Source organism: Microtus ochrogaster, chromosome 8, assembly GCF_000317375.1.
Source record: "Microtus ochrogaster isolate Prairie Vole_2 chromosome 8, MicOch1.0, whole genome shotgun sequence".
Classification (NCBI taxonomy): Eukaryota; Metazoa; Chordata; class Mammalia; order Rodentia; family Cricetidae; genus Microtus; species Microtus ochrogaster.
The window spans coordinates 35152650-35168354 of NC_022015.1; the positions used below are offsets into that span (position 1 = coordinate 35152650).

Sequence of the window (15705 nt, forward strand, 5' to 3'; positions counted from 1 at the left end):
AGAGACTAATGGGCTCTGTGATTTGAAAGGGTACCTCAGAGGGTTCCAGAGAGCACAAAAGAGGACCTGGGGTACCCCAAAAGGAACTTTAACTCTCAAGAAAAACATGAGGCACAGCATGAAGTTGAGGTTCACACAGGAAAGAAGAGCCAGCAACAGAGAATGTCTGTACCCTTGGAGCTGGGCTCCGTCATCTTGGGGTGATTCCCTAACCAGAGGCTATCAGCTCAGATCAGCAGGGTGTCCCCAGATCCAGAGGGTCCTGTAGCTCTTACTCCTGACCTGAGAAAGTCTCTGCATTTTAGATGACTTTGCATGAAAATCCTGTAGAGGAGACATCTGTCCAGAGTGGAATGTATAATAAACCTCCCAATAGTCTGACAGTTAGAGAGTCTAAGTTTCAGGCTGCAGCCAGGGAAGGAAGAAGGGCGATCAGAGTCAGTCAGGGGGACCAAGAGGTGACCCTCAATTGTAATCTGTACACATCCCCTCTAGGCCCTGATCTCTGAGAGCCTGCCTCCTTGTGAGGCTTCTAAACCAAAGCAAGTCCTAACTGTCCCGTCTGCTGTCATTCCCTCTCCAGACACAACCCACCGCCACTATGTCTGACGAGGAAACGTGAGTACCCTGCTGTATAGCAGCCTCCCTTGCTGGTGGGCTGGGACCCCTGGTACCTGCAGATATCTGTCCCAGATCAGAAGCTCAAGCTCATCTCACTTTTCTTCTCTCTCTACCCCCTGCCCCACCACCATGACAGTGAACAAGTCGAGGGTAAGTGTCTTCTCTATTTTCTCTCTTTTCTTCCGTCTCTAGATAGAAGAGTCACCGTTGGTGGGGGGTGGGGCTTTGACTATTGACATTACTCATCTCTTGGGGACCCCTTGCCCAAGAGTCCCAGACAAGCTAGATCAGTCATTGGGCTTCAAAGACATCCCTATCCCAAATTGTCTCAGATCTCTGGCATACACTTTTTTCCTGCGCTGTTCACATCTTGACTTTCCCCAACCTATATACCTGCATGTCTGTGATGCCTTGAGGACTCAAGAGGCAGCCTCTCTGTCCTTGTCACCGTTTGTTATTCACATGGCTATAGCAGGACATGACATCTAGAGACATCCTATGTCACCCTCATGGCTGAGACATTTCCTCCTCTAAGGCCACAAAGCCTCTGGTGTGTGTGTGTGTGTGTGTGTGTGTGTGTGTGTGTGTACAGATGTGTTCCACATGTTTGTATGTGTAAGCTAGAGGTCAGATTTGGATGTCATTTCTCAGAAGCTGTCCACCTTGGGTTTTTTTTTTTCCAAGATGGGGGTGGAGAGGTTGGGAGGTAGAGAGGTTGGGGGGCGCTGAACCTGGAACTTGGTGATTAGCCTAAACTGGCTGGCCAGCAAGCCCCGGGAATCCTTCTGTCTCTAGAGTGTGTAACCACACTTGGATTTTTATTTGAATACTGACACTCAAGTCCTTATGCTTATATGGCAAGCACTTTGTGGACTGACCATCTCCCCAAGCTACCACACAGCCTCTTTGGACAGAGGATCTCAGACCTGATCCCTAGCCAGTAGTGGTACCCAACTATCCAGGGACAGAACAGGCTGGCCCTTCAATTCCCTCGCCATCTCCAGTCCCATCTCTGCTAACTGAGCTCCTTTCTTTTGTTCTATTCTAATACAGAACAATACGAAGAAGAAGGTAACTCAGGAAGCCACAGGCCTCTCCATGGCCATCCTTGGGAAGGCCTTTGGGGATCCTCCCTGAGCTGACAATTAACTGTCTACTTCCCTCATCATTAATACACCATTAACCATCAAATTAATAATTCCATTATTTAATTAATGGTCAATGGTTTGATCATTAATTAAACTATTAACCCTCTATCTCTTCAACTGGTTGATAGATACTTGTTAACCACTCACACATGTTCTCTGGTCACTGTGTCCATGGTGTGTGAAGTGGGATGTGTTCTGGCCTCTAAAACTCTCAGTTCATTAATAACAGGGGTCCTGGCCCCTGCACTGTAGCCCCTCAGAGCCACTGTGGCTTCTCTTCTCTCTCCCTATCTGTCTATCTTTCTCTGTCTCTGTTTCTCTCTCTTCATCTTTCTCCCTTTCTCTGTTTCTGTCTTGTCCCTTTGTCTCTCTCTGTCTCTCTTAGCATCTCTTTTTCACTGCACCCTTGGGCTGCTGGAGACCCCTCCCTGGCTCTGTCGTGCCTAGGCAGGTGTGGGCGGGCAAAGCGCTGAGTACCAGTGCACCTGGGAGCAGCTCGGCACAGCAGTTCCCAGGCCTGACAAGCTGTCTGCTCCTGGCATTTGCTCAGCTGAGGGAGGCTTCATGCAGCTCACCAGACAGGCCATCCTGCAAGGGCTGCTGGGTGCTGTGTTTTCAAAATATTTTGAAAAATACCTGCTACCTTAACAACCTGAGCAAATATCTTGCTGCCAGGAGCAGAAAGGGCTGGTTTCTGAATGAGATGTGGCCCTAGGGGGCTGCACTTTCTTAGGGTTGACCCGAAGTGTCCTGTGTCCCCAAAGCACCTTGACGCCAACCTTTAGTTCTGACAGCTAGATGGGATTCCCTGGTTGAGAAATGCTCTGAGCACAGGGAGTTTCCCCAAACCATGTGGGCTTTGTCCTGGTCCGCCCTTCAGCGTCCTGTAGAGCAGAATCACAAACACCCAGACATGGGATATAGGGTGCAGAGGAAGGTAGACGCTTAGTGTACTGGCAGGAACAGCAGTGGCTGATGCTCCAGGGCCCCTGCTCACTCTGGCTAGCTGCTGTAGGCCAAGCATGGGAATCTGGCCTGCTCATCATGTTTGGTCCAAGAGAGCCCAGGAAAGGCCCCGTTCCTAATGTCCTTGTCTGTTCTCTCTCTTACATGCCATCTCTTTGTCACCTTCACTTACCCTCAGAGGAAGCCCAGGAAGAAGGTGAGTTGGCTGAGGACTTGACCCCCATTTGCCCTTGTCCTCCGCCCCAGTGATGAAATTGGTGTAACCTTCCATCTTATAGGGCTGTGACCTCAGCCCCTGTTTCTAAGGGCCTGCTGTGTGCTCCTTTCTAATCCTATCCTCTCTCCTCCCTGACACCCTGCACTCCCTGGCATTCCTCGGCTGCAGAAGTCCAGGAGGAAGGTATGAGGATACAGGACTTCTGGTCCCCATGTGGAGCCTAGGGTCTGGCTGGAGCCATGTGGTGTGGGGAAGAGGGCAGGGAAGCAAGGAGGCGCCAGCCAACCAAGGAGCCCCCCATGTGGCCCCACATAACCTACTAACCACGGCCAATGCTTGACCAAAGAGAATGAGTACTCCAAAAATCCCCACAAACAACATAAGTGCCCCAATCTCTATCAGATGCTTTTAACGCTAGAGAAGGCAGCTTAGTACAGGAGTGGGGGGCGGGGGGGACTATAGAGCCAGGTATAGACTGAGTCCCTTTTCCCAGAGAAGTCGGTGAAAGCCCACAGTGGTGACCAAGACCTTTGCTAGGCCAGATTCACTAAGCCAAACGTCAGAAGAGCTCAGATCTTAGGAAGAGATGCAAGAGTAGCCAGAGGCCCTGCTATAGGGCCTGATGTGAAGACAGGCCAAGGCCTCCTCCCTAGTCAGTTCCCCTAGCCTGTGTCCCCCACCAACCCGATCACAGTCCCAACCCCCCAACCCTCCTTAGGGGCTATCAGACAGAGAGGCCCAAGGAATGGGCTTTTGTACCTAGCTCTGGGATGGCAAGAAAAGAGGTGTTTGGAGCAAGCCTTGGTTCTGCTCCCCTTGGGTACCAGAACCTCCAAGTGGGCCGCGGCTCTAGACTGATCCTGGCTGAGGGCAGGCAGGGGGTGGGTAGATGAGGGAAGAAACCAAACGAGACCACTGCCCCAAAAGCAAGAGCCAGATTCCCAACCCTCATCTCAGTTTCCCCACTTGTGAGGAAGGACAGATTGGGGGTGAGTTCGGTTTGTCTCAGCCCCTCCTATTCCCACATTCCGAGTGGGTCCCAGAATCTGGGGTGTGGGGCCAAGGGTGGCAGGACCACCGCTAACTCTAACAGTATCTTGCTCGCTTCCTGCACGTATCCCACCCCTCGGTGACCGGCTGTGTCCTTTTAACCTGGATCCCTTCTCTGACCTCTGACCCGCGGTTTTGCCTCTTGTTCCGTGGCCCTCCTTAGCCCCTGAACCAGGTATGTGACATGACTTCAATGCCATATGACATATGTGGCCATGGGGGTATGTGTGCAGGAGCCAGCCAAGAAGGAACAAGAGGGTGCCGTGTAACTCACTCCATCTCCCCTGTACACCTACCTGTCCCTCCCTCTGCCCCTCTCCCACATGCCCTCCACTCATTCATTCTCTCTCCTCCCTCCCTCTCTTCTCCCCTGGTGCTGCTCCACAGAGGAAGTCCAAGAAGGTAGGTCCAGATCTGCCTCACAGCCATGAAGAGCCTTCCCCTCCTTCCCTCCCCTCTCCAACTGCCTGCCTCCCACCCCCTTTCTAATGTACCTACCAACAACAACTAAGCCCTGCTGGCCTCTGGGCTGAGGACAGAGCAGACTAGGGAAGCTAACCCGATCTGCTGGCCTAGGTGGCTGACAGGGGCAGTCCCAATCACAGTGTTTAAGGGCAAGGAGCAAAAAGGCTTTTCTAAGCCCTCCATCAAGAAGATTAGGTGGAGCGTATGGGCTATCCTAGGTCTACAGAGCCAGCTTTAGAAAAATGGCGCTGGAGATCCCCTGGGATTCTTGGGGGGCCTCATCAGGATAGGTAGAGCAACGCAAAAACGTTGGATAGGCAGCCTCCAACCTACCCCAGATATCAAGCCAGAGGGAGGAAAGAAAGGAGGGGTGAGGCTGAAGGGAGGGTGGAGGGGCAAGTGGGGTGAAGCGGAAAGTCAGGCTGAGGCCCAAGGTGGGGATGTCAGAGACCTGGAACAGCCGGGGGCCATGCTTGCAAACAGGCAATCAGTCAGATCCCAGCATCCCACCCAGTGCCTGGGCCTGAGCCAGACACACCCATCAAACAGAACTGACAGGGGTTGTTGGGGGAGGGGGGCAACTGTCAGCCTAGCAGCAAGGCTGGTTACACTGGGGAAGGGAGGAGGGGCTGAACTCAAGAGGCCCATTTCAGCCCCTCCATTTCATACTTGCAGGCTTCTGGTGGCTGGGCCTGGCAGGAAGTACCTGGATAATGCTAGGAGCAGGATTCAGGATGTTCTCAGGCCACACATCTTGGGTCACCAGACCTCCCTGGGGCCAGAACTGAGACTCACTGGGACAAATAGACAGGCAGGAGGGTAGGGAGAAAGAGCGCAGGGAAACCTTACCTTGCCACTATGCAGCTGCCTCTCATGCAATTAATTCTAGGGAGCACCCCATCCTTCCTGGTCCCCAGAATATCACAAGGGGAGGGTGAGTCCACCAACCCCTTAACTTCCTTCCCCAGGCCACTCCCCTAGACCTCATGCAAGAGAGCTCTGCAGCACCCCACTGCTCCCGAGGTCGGGTTAAGCAAGAGTGGCATCAGGCTTATGGACAGATTTAAGCTACTATTCAGGCAGCGCTGCCACATGCTTTGGTTGTTAAGTCACCCCGTGTCTTTTGGAGAGGTGAAAAATAGGTGTTCCAGAGGAGCACTGGTCAGAACCTGCAGGCAAGACCCCCACCCAAACCTTAGATGGGGCCTGCTGGCTACTGGCCAAGTGCAGAGTTGCTGGGAGTCCCAGATGCTTCCCCTGCCAGGTCTCACTGTGTTCCGGGCAGACAGAGTGCACACACGCAGTGGATTTGTGTCTGCCTAACGCTAGAACAGGGGCTACAGGACCATGCACGGAAGGGCGAGGCTGAGCAGCTGCAGGCCCTGACCAGGGTCAACACCAGTCCCAACCTCTGCAGGAGTGGGGCACACTCAGGAAGCAGCCCTTCCTCAGGACAGCCAGCTTAGACGAGGTTCTGAAGAAGAGAGGCCCCACCGAGACTCATGGGAAAAAGCCTCTCAGGGGTCAGAGAGCAGGTTCCCAGGATCAGGAGGCCCTATCCTAAGGGCTGAACCTGTCAAAACTCACAGATATAAATGAGCCAAAAATATTTTCTTGATTCTCAGGCAGGCTCTATGAACAAAGACTTTTACAAAGGGTTTGAAATAAAGCGACTGTCAAAACCATAGTATGTGCCCAAGTAGAAGTATATACATGGTGGAAAGTAATGGCAGGTTCTGTGACAGCTGGAAGAGAGAGCAGCCTCAGGATTTCCCAGGGCCAAACCTAGATCCCATCACCATGTGCATATTGGGTAAGACAGGTCCCCACGCTCTCTACTCATAGCCCAGCCTCCTTGCCCAGCATGCACAAAGCCCTGAGTTCAAATCCCAGGACTGCATAAACAAGGTGTGGCAGAACATACCAGTCATCACAGCACTTGGGAGGTAGAGGCAGGAGGAGGAAGAGTCCAAAGTCATCCTTAGCTATATTGAGAGTTAGAGGCCAACCTGGACAGCAAGGATCCACAGAGGGGACTAAGCCTTGGGGAAGGTGTAGGAGCTTCCCTGCCACCCTCAGGCACGGGGACCTGTGCGTGCCTGCCTCCGCTGTTCATGTGGCCACTGCTGCTGTGTGGCCTCTGCACTTCTGCAGTTGCGCGGCTTTTTTCTTGCATGTGCGCTTGCGCCCACGCCATGAAGATGCTGTCGCCGAGGAGGAGCAGGAGGAGGACGAGGAAGGTAAGGCCTGCCAGCCGCTGTTGCAGCCCCTTGCTCCACCTGCACAGGACTCTGGTTCTGCCTGTGTGAGGCGAGAGGAGCCATTGGTCCAGTGTCTATATTGCTCATTCTCCAGCCCTTTCACCCCATCTGTCCACATGTCTGTCTGTCTTCCTTTTTTCCCTGGCATGGAACCTCAAGATGCTGAGGCTTTATGTACATCCGCCACGGAGTTAGAGGGCCAGGGCCAAGCATCTGCCCACTCAGAGGCAGTTAGTTGGTCAGTGGAGATAAACCAGCATCCCAGATGCTTCCCAGATTTTCCAGAAGTCTGTCCTCTAGGCCTCTTGTCTCCTACCTTTCCCACCCTCCCAGTCCTCTGGGGACACACATGCCTTCCTGTGGGTTTCTCCCTTCATCCCCACACCCTAAGTCCTTCTTAGAGCCCATGGGGAATTTCACAGGCTTCCTGCTTCTGAATAGTTGAGGGGTCTGGGTGGTCTGAGTAGAAGTCCCCAGCCTGGTGGTTCCTGTGGCAGGAAAGACCATCCTATCTTACCTGATTTCTCTTTCTTTCTCTCCCCATGCTGGCTGTCATGACTAGAGGAGAAACCAAGACCCAAGTAAGTGGGGGATTTAGGCAGTGCTATGGGGGTGCCAGAACAGGGCAGGGGGAGAGGCCTGGAACTGTTTTAAAAGAAAAGTCCAAATGGCAGAAGGTACTAGAGACTAAAGTTGAGAGTAGGAAGGAATAAAAAGGCATTAGGCTGCTCTTCCCATCAGCCAGTGCAGTCAAGGAGGCCACTGGACATGGAGTAAGGCTCAGAAGTGACTGAAGGGGACTGAAGAGGTCACGAATCTCCCATGCCTGGCTATGCTGGGAGATTATTCAGGTCTCCAGATATTAAAAAAAAATGGACTTGAGGGGTGAGGATTTCCTGCTTGAGGTGAAAACCCTCTCTGGATTGACCTGATCCTAAAAGGGGCTGAGCCCCTTGTGAGCCACTCTGCAGAGGTTTTTACCCTGGCCTTGCTTGCTCACTTGGGAGTGCACCAGGGGGTAGCTGAACCCAGGATCTTGGACTTGGAAGTCCACAACCCTCCATATACAGCCCCGTTTTGTCCCTTTAAGCCTTTCTGTCTGTTCCACGCTACAGCAGGTTGAACTTTTGGCTCCTGCCCCTTGTTCCCTCCCCATCCTTGAGAGAAGGGTAGAAGCTGAGTGAAGAGTGTGGCTGGCCCACACTCCTCCCTTGAATGCTGTTTTAAATCAACTTCACATAAAGTAATACAGAACTGTGAGATAGTTTCTCATCTTAGAAAAATTATTTATGTTCTCAATATGAAAATAAAACACCTCATTAAGAAAATTTGGAAAATACATAAAAGTCAAATGAAGAGGGAAAAATATCCATCCATAATTCTCCCACCCACCCACCAGCCAGACTGTGGAAGGCACCAGAGAGGGGGGAAAAGGTCTTTATTTCTTCCTGCTCTTTTTCTACACGAAGTTCTTGGAAAATAAAGATCTTGACTATGTTTTTTTAAGCACGGGACTGTCTATACAGTCTTGAATTCTGTTTTTAAAAAAAATTTAGCACTATTCATAAGTATTTTTCCATGTTTTTACATAGTCTTCTTAAATATTTTGAATGGCCACATAATATTCCATCAATTGGACAAACCATAATTTTCCTAACCATTCCCCGATCACAGGCTTCCCCCAATATTTTACAATCATAAATAATGCTGGTTGGAAAGCATTTTCCATCTTGAGGGCTGTTTGCCTAGGCCACATTCCCAGAACTGGAATTACTGGGTCAAAGAAGACCAATGCTCCGAAGACTTTGACATTCACTGCCAAGTTGCTTTCCACCAAGGCCCAGCCAAGGCGGTCTCCTAAGTGGGCTGTGAGTAGTCTTGTGTCCCACACCCTCCGCGCCCAAAGGCGGGAACGAGTGTCTGCCCCTCACCCGTTGATGAACGGCCAACCACATCTCATGGTTGCCTTACATTCCTCCGATGGCACCACCACAAACTGTCCATGTTTGTCAACTGGTCGTCTTTCTTGCGAGTCAGTCAGTGGCTTGTGCCCCTTGCTCGTTTTTCTCATGGGCGACACGTCTCCATGTTTGCTTAATCGTCCGTTCACTCAGGGATATAAATCTTCTCTGTATTTGCTGAAAAGTTGTTTTTTTTTTCAGTCTGGTTTTTCCCGCTCTGCGTTTCGATTTTTGCTCTTTTTCTTCCCCCCCCCCCATACATAAGTTTTTCATTTGCACAACATCATCTGTACAGCTTTCCCTTGGAGGGAACTTTGGGGCTTCAGAGCTTAGAAAAATCCCTTCCCTCTCCAGGTTTTGATCGCTATTCAGCTCCCCTTTCTTCTGTGGCCTGCTTCTAAAAGCCGTGGTTGTCTGGGCTCCCTGCTCCATCTGGAATGTGTTGGCAGGAGGAGGGGGTCGCACAGCCAGCGGGCTGGGGGTTCCTTTTCCCCTTACAGGCACTCCTTCATTTGGGCGCCCAGAAAGAAAGATTAAAAGAGTGTCCAGAGCCACAGGACAGGTCTCACCCCAGAAGCTGATGCCAGTCACTGCCCTGGGAGGGCTCATAGTGGCCACCCTGCCTTCTGCCAGGGCTAAATTACATTTGTTTATGTGCCTGAGAAAGGCAGCATGAAGCAGTGAACAAAACAGAGGTGACAAAAACAGGGTGACGCCTTCTAGGAAGGGACAAACTACTCCTGGAACACGGGATAGAAACCCAAGAACAAAGAGCCAGGCAAACCTGCTCTAGCAGAGACATGCTCTGTTGGGTGCCAGGGTGCAAGAAAGAAGAGGAGGCCAGCCTAGATTCGAGGCTGGCTGGCCTCTGCTGTGGGAAGGTTCCAGTTGTCCATGCTTATGAAACAACTTCTGTGTCTCTTCCCCAGACTCACTGCTCCTAAGATCCCAGAAGGGGAGAAAGTAGACTTCGATGTAAGTGTATGGGGCCCAGAACACCCTCATCCCAAGCTCCAGTCTTTGAACTTTAGGCTAGGCTTCAGGTCATGTCTTCCCAAGCAGCCAGAAGCAAGGTAGCCTATCCACACGCCCATAATTCGCTCATAGACCCAAGGAAACAGAGATTCCTTCCCTTCTCCTCCATGCATTCTTGTCCCCGCCCATCCGTCCACTCATCCACCTAGCCTTTCCCTCAACCGTCTCTCTTTTCATCCACACCTTCATCTATCCATTTATCTGTTCAAACACCCATGTATGCAGCAAGTCAGTCTCACAATCTCCTCTGTGTTTGACCCAAGAGGACATCTCTGAGGATGAAAGAGTCAAATCTGAGACAGGTCACCTCAAGGATGGTACTGGCTTCATGATTAGTCAGGACCTGGATTTCTCCACAGGAAGGGCGTTATCTCAACCCTGGGCTGTCCAGACTGGGTCACTCTGGGTCTCAGGAAGACTGCAGATGTAAAGACTTGGTAGAAAACTTCCTTAGCTGCAGATGGGTCTCAGGCTGGCCAGGAAGAGTAGGAACTTTTCTTCCCTCCCCCCCCCCCAGGATATCCAGAAAAAGCGTCAGAACAAGGACCTCATGGAGCTCCAGGCCCTCATCGACAGCCACTTTGAAGCTAGAAAGAAAGAGGAAGAAGAGCTGATTGCACTCAAGGAGAGAATTGTGAGGCCGCAGCCCTGGGAGGGTGCAGGGTGCTTCTGCAGTGACTGGGCCTGGCAGGGCAGGGCTGACCATTTTGCCCTCTTGGCTTCAGGAGAAGCGCCGTGCAGAGAGGGCTGAGCAGCAGAGGATCCGCGCTGAGAAGGAGCGGGAACGCCAGAACAGACTGGCGGTAAGGACTATGTCATCCTGCTGCCTCCAGCCTGTGTAGCCAGGGAAGCAGATGATCTTAGGCCTTCTTCTCACTGTGGCCCTCTGTTGGGCCAACAACCAGAGCCAATTAACCAGGAGGGTTAATGCCTCCTGCTCTACAGAGCCCCTCCCCTCCCCTGCCGAAGAGCAACCTCCTTCTAGAAGTTGCTAAGTCCAAAACTAGTCTTTGAAGCCTGCTCAAAGGGCATCCCTTGAAGATCTTGGGGATGGGACCTCCGCAGGAGGAGAAGGCCAGAAGAGAGGAGGAAGATGCCAAGAGGAGAGCCGAGGATGACATGAAGAAGAAAAAGGCTCTGTCCTCCATGGGTGCCAACTACAGCAGCTACCTGGCCAAGGTAAGGAACATGCTCAGAACCCTGAAGGTGGCCTTCAAGTGGGGCTGGTGTTTGGGTCAGGTACCTCCTGAGACTGGGCTTCTCACCACCTCTCCCTTCCCCAGGCTGACCAGAAGAGAGGCAAGAAGCAGACAGCCAGGGAGATGAAGAAGAAGATTCTTGCAGAGAGACGCAAGCCTCTGAACATCGACCATCTCAGTGATGACAAGCTGAGGTAGGGTGGCCCTCCCAGATGGCACTGGGCCCTTCCCCAGAAGAATCAAGTCACAACTCTCTATGGTGGCTGGAGGAGGAAGTAGGGTCTTAGGCCCTGCCTCTCTGACATCATCCTGTCAAACCTCCTCTTTTCCATCTTCCAGGGACAAGGCCAAGGAACTCTGGGATACCCTGTACCAACTGGAGACTGACAAATATGAGTTTGGGGAGAAGCTAAAACGCCAGAAATATGATGTGAGTCTAGCCATCTCTAGTTCTTGGGCCTACAAGGTCTCACTCTCTTCGGGGTCAGCTGTCTCCCCATAACCCAGTTATACTCTGGTCTGCCTTCACCTTGAGACCTGGCTCCACTGCCCAGCAGGGATCCACCTCTAGAGCCTGTCCTTCAGGGGAGGCTCTTGAGCGATCAGCCTGACCTACATCTGAATTGGACAACGGTGTAGCTAGAACTAGTATGCGTTCTCAAACTGCTGAGGTTCCCATGACATCTTCAGGGTAGGCAAGCAGGCAGGCAGGGTGACTCACACCTTCACCTGAAACTGGAAAAGGGGATTTAATGCTGTGTCTCCTCTGGGGGTCTGAGAATCTGGAATGGTGTGAGGGAGAGGGAAGGGGAGAGACAGGGCAGGGCCTTGGGGGACGAGTTAGAAGCCAAGCTTGGTCCTGCTCACCATGGATGAGGCCCCTGTCCTGGTGTCCACTGTGCTTTACTGCAAATGCAAGCACATTAGTCTCACTGGCATAGCTGTACTGTCTTCCCCACTTCTCTACCCACTGCCAGGTAAAGAGAGAGGCAAGAACTCATGCAGGGGCATCTCCCACAACCATCAAGATAGACAATCCACAAGCTCTGGCTCCTTCTTGCAACCTCTGGGTACATGAAATGGGTCTTAGATGTTCAACTTTGAAGAGCCTTGGTCTCCATACCTTAATTATTGGCCATTTCTAGAAAGCTACTCATCCCTCAGCCTCAAGGCCACCCCAGGAGCTAGCTCAGAGAAGACTCCACCAAGCAGAGACCAGACCACTCTTCTCAGCAACAATACTAAGTCAGGAACCCATAACCTCCAGATATACTCTGCCCATGTCTGGTCTCCTGGGTTTGCAGAGCCTGGTTGTCCATTAAAAGACTGGCCCCACTTTTATCAGGGCCTTGAATCCTCAACTGCCCACCCAACCTGGTAACCATCTTGATTTTTCTAGATCATGACTGTTCGGGCCAGAGTGGAGATGCTGGCCAAGTTGTGAGTAGGCAGAGCCAGGCTTGTGAGTGTGCAATGCTCAGCTAGCCTCTCGCATGGCAAAGATCTGGGTTGTTGAGGACACTGATGGCAAAGGGCCTTTTCCTTCTGCCACAGCTCCTCTCTCCTGACCTCATCTGGTGGCTACGAGGCCGGCCTGATGCCCTTGTTGGCAGATAAGAAAGGAAGGATCTTGCCTTCCCAGAGCTCCATTTGGGGCCAGGGCCTCTAGGCCACCAAGTCAGGAGCAGGCACCGTGGGTCAAGGAGCAGGAAGGAGGGGATCAGGAGTCAGAGGTGGAACTTTGGGAGGTCTGGAGGCCTCAACTCCACCCTGTCCCTTGTCCTACCTGCATCCTGCCACAGCCACAAGGTAAGTGGCCAGTCGGGAGCTGCTGTGTGTGGTAGCTAGAGAGAGCAAGTCAAGACGCAGCCTGAGGACAAAGCAACAGTGTCTTCTCACAAAGAAACCATGAGACAGTAAGGAAAATGGCACAGGAGACTGTCCCTGCCATGAGGATACAGTGGAGAGGCCACGGCTGGCCAGTACCGTGGTAAAGACTTGTGTACCCTGGCCAGTGCCCTGCTGGGCTTCCCAGGTCTCTGTCACAGTAAGTCACCTGTGTTGTTACAGATCACTACTCTCAGGAGCCGCATTGACCAAGCCCAGAAGCAGTAAGTAACCTAGCCCGTTCTTGCTCTGTGCTGGACCCAGAGTCCCCAGGACCAGCCACCTGCAACCCTACCTAGGGCCTAGACATTTTAGCAGCTGGTCCCTGAACAAGGGCTCTTGGTGGCTGGCCCTTAGCAGAGCAATAACAAGACTAACAGGGCCCTGGGACCCAATGGTTCCTTCCTCTTCTGCATGCAGGAGGTGCCAGATGGGGTTTGTTAGTGATACCTTCCAACTCTATGATGTGCTGGCCAGCAGGAAGCCTGTAACAGGATGTGGTAATGAAAACCTACAATCCCAATACCTCTCCAGAGTTGGGAGCAGGATCAGGCATTCAAGACCAGCCTGGGCTACATAAAACCCTATCTCAGCTAACAACAACCAAAAGAAAGGAGGAGTGGGGAGTAGGGGTATAGTTCAGTTGATAGAGTGCTTGCCCAGCATGTGCAAGGCTCTTAGTTAGACCCCAGTACCTAAGCTGGAGCACATCCATAAATCCCAGCACTGTGGGAAGGATGTAGAGGCAGGAGGATCAAGAGGTTCAAGATCATTAATCCCAGCACTCGGGAGGCAGAGGCAGGCGGATCTCTGTGAGTTCGAGACCAGCCTGGTCTACAGAGCTAGTTCCAGGACAGGCTCCAAAGCCACAGAGAAACCCTGTCTCGAAAAACCAAAAAAAAAAAAAAAAAAAAAAAGAGGTTCAAGATCAGTTGAAGAGTAAGTTCTAAGGCTAACTTGGGATATTTAAGATGGAGAGAGAGAGAAAGAGAGAGAGAGAGAGAGAGAGAGAGAGAGAACTGACTCCACAGGGGGTAACCCCTCCATTCAAGACATCAGGTCCCACAGGACTCCAGGGCCTGTTGCTATAGTGACCCCTCACCAGGTTCTGAGTTTGATAATTCTTAGCCTGGACTTGGGGTTGTCACACTTCAAGGACAGAATCAAGGGGGGCTTCTTAGATTTCTGTTTCTTGGGAATTTTCTCCTTCCTTTCACACATTCATGATGCTCAGGGAAAGATGGCTGCTCCTCCAGGGAAGAGGCTGTTGGCTTGCATCTCTCTTGGGTGGGCTGGAGGGTCGTGGCAGGCTAATTTGACGAGATGCCATGGGCATGTGAATGTGTGTGCACACATGCTAGGATGCTCAGGAAGGTCTGTGAGGACACAGCATTGCCAGCCCACGGTCCCACTGGGTTGACTTCAAAGCTCACACACTTTTAGCCTCTGGTCAGCCTAGACCTTCACACAGTGCTCATCCTGCTTCCAACTTGCTGGGGTGCAAATGGCCTCCGCTAATAGGGTCCCAAGTCCTTTGGAACAGGTACCCTTAGCTGCCATCAGAAAGGCACAGGCCTTTCAAAAACAATAATGTCTGAAGCTAGGGTGGCATGGGTCTGTCTGCAGTATTCCCCCTGGCCAAGGCAGGAGAAGAGAAGGTGAGCCCAGGTAACCAGCTAACCCTGTCCTAACCACACTAGTGTCCAGGCCCTGTCAGGCCCTCTGCAGGTGAGTCAGTTCCTACTGCTCAGGTTGGAACGAGGTGTGTGCAGTGGAGGTGGGGGCGACAGCTTGGGGAGACAGGAGCCAAAGGTCTTCACTGGCTGGCTGGACACTCTGACCCTTAAGCCCAACTTGCTTCCCATTTGCAGCAGCAAGAAGGCTGGCGCTACAGCCAAGGGCAAAGTCGGCGGGCGCTGGAAGTAAAGGAGCGGAGCAGTGCGCTGCAGCAGAGACCTTCTACCCTGACTCCTGCCAGCTCTGCACCCTCCAACCCTCACGCCCAGGCTTCCTCTGGAGCTCAGGGCCCATCCTGCCTCAATGCCCACACCTTCCGGGGTCTGGGAATAAAGTTATCAGACTCCCCTCTACTGTGTATATGCTGTCATGTATAAGGGGCCTGAGGAGGATGGGAGGTGGTGTTGCAGGACAGGAGCACTATGGGAGCATACTCCAGAACGGCCCTGGAAGACTCCGGGTATCTTCCTGCTGCTACCAACCATGGCTCAGCTGCACACGGTGCTTTGCTCTACTGTGCCTCCAGAACTTGCTGTTTCTATCAGAGGCTTTTTACTTCTAGGGCACCCCTTTTGTCCCCAGCACCAGGGCCCTCCATGTTAGAAGGCTTCCTGGGCAGCCCAAAGCACTGTTTAAAGAAGAAACAGCCCAGCCTTGGGAGGGCTAGGGAGGAAGGCTGGCTGCCTGGAGACGTTGCAGACACCCCGAAAGGGGGGAGGCGAGGGGGAGCTCCAACTAGCACATCAAGGGGGGAGAGGAATGCAGGAAAGCACGTTTCCCACGAGGGAGCAAGCTCGGCAAACAGCGTTCTCCTATATTACAGGGAACACAGAACACAACTGTGCAATAAATTTGAAAGTCCTGACCAAATAGAATTATGGAAAATATAAATCACAGAAATTGGATCAAGACGCGGAGCCCTGCACAGCGAGGTATTCATAGAGGAAGGGGCTTATGCACAAACACCTCCGGGAAGACTGGGGAGGCAGGGCAGCCGCAGCCAGTGCCCTGAATAAAAGACAGGGAGTGTAGTCAGCCTTTACCAGCCCCCTGAGGGCAACATAAACCCCCTCAGAGAGCACATGTACCCCAAGAGAGAGCAGTGAGGGCCCCATCTGTGTGCACACCCTAACACACACAGTGATATAGACTCCATCT

General features: G+C 52.3%; 1 protein-coding gene across 5 annotated transcripts; it reads left to right on the forward strand.

The window, feature by feature from the left end:
- Nucleotides 1–601: 601 nt before the first annotated feature.
- Nucleotides 602–14840, forward strand: Tnnt3 (troponin T3, fast skeletal type). 5 transcript variants are annotated; one of them, XM_026781450.1, is made up of 17 exons: nt 602–618; nt 758–771; nt 1675–1692; nt 2914–2931; nt 3121–3135; nt 4166–4177; nt 4390–4404; nt 6669–6707; nt 7291–7309; nt 9619–9664; nt 10242–10358; nt 10450–10527; nt 10790–10903; nt 11008–11117; nt 11263–11353; nt 12323–12363; nt 14682–14840. In XM_026781450.1, the coding sequence occupies exons 1-17, from the start codon at nt 602–604 to the stop codon at nt 14734–14736; spliced, it is 819 nt and encodes a 272-aa protein (XP_026637251.1). In that variant the 3' UTR covers nt 14737–14840. The 5 variants fall into 5 exon arrangements, with proteins under 5 accessions (XP_026637251.1, XP_026637249.1, XP_005351615.1 ...); XM_026781448.1 differs by lacking the exon at nt 12323–12363 and adding an exon at nt 12994–13034; XM_005351558.2 differs by lacking the exons at nt 4390–4404; nt 6669–6707.
- Nucleotides 14841–15705: the final 865 nt, after the last annotated feature.

What these genes read in the sequence shown, in the direction of transcription:
- Tnnt3 (XM_026781450.1), top strand. An exon ending in GGGAGAAAGTAGACTTCGAT is followed by an intron (nt 9,665 to 10,241) that starts GTAAGTGTATGG and finishes CCCCCCCCCCAG; the next exon opens with GATATCCAGAAAAAGCGTCA. An exon ending in GTGGAGATGCTGGCCAAGTT is followed by an intron (nt 12,364 to 14,681) that starts GTGAGTAGGCAG and finishes TCCCATTTGCAG; the next exon opens with CAGCAAGAAGGCTGGCGCTA.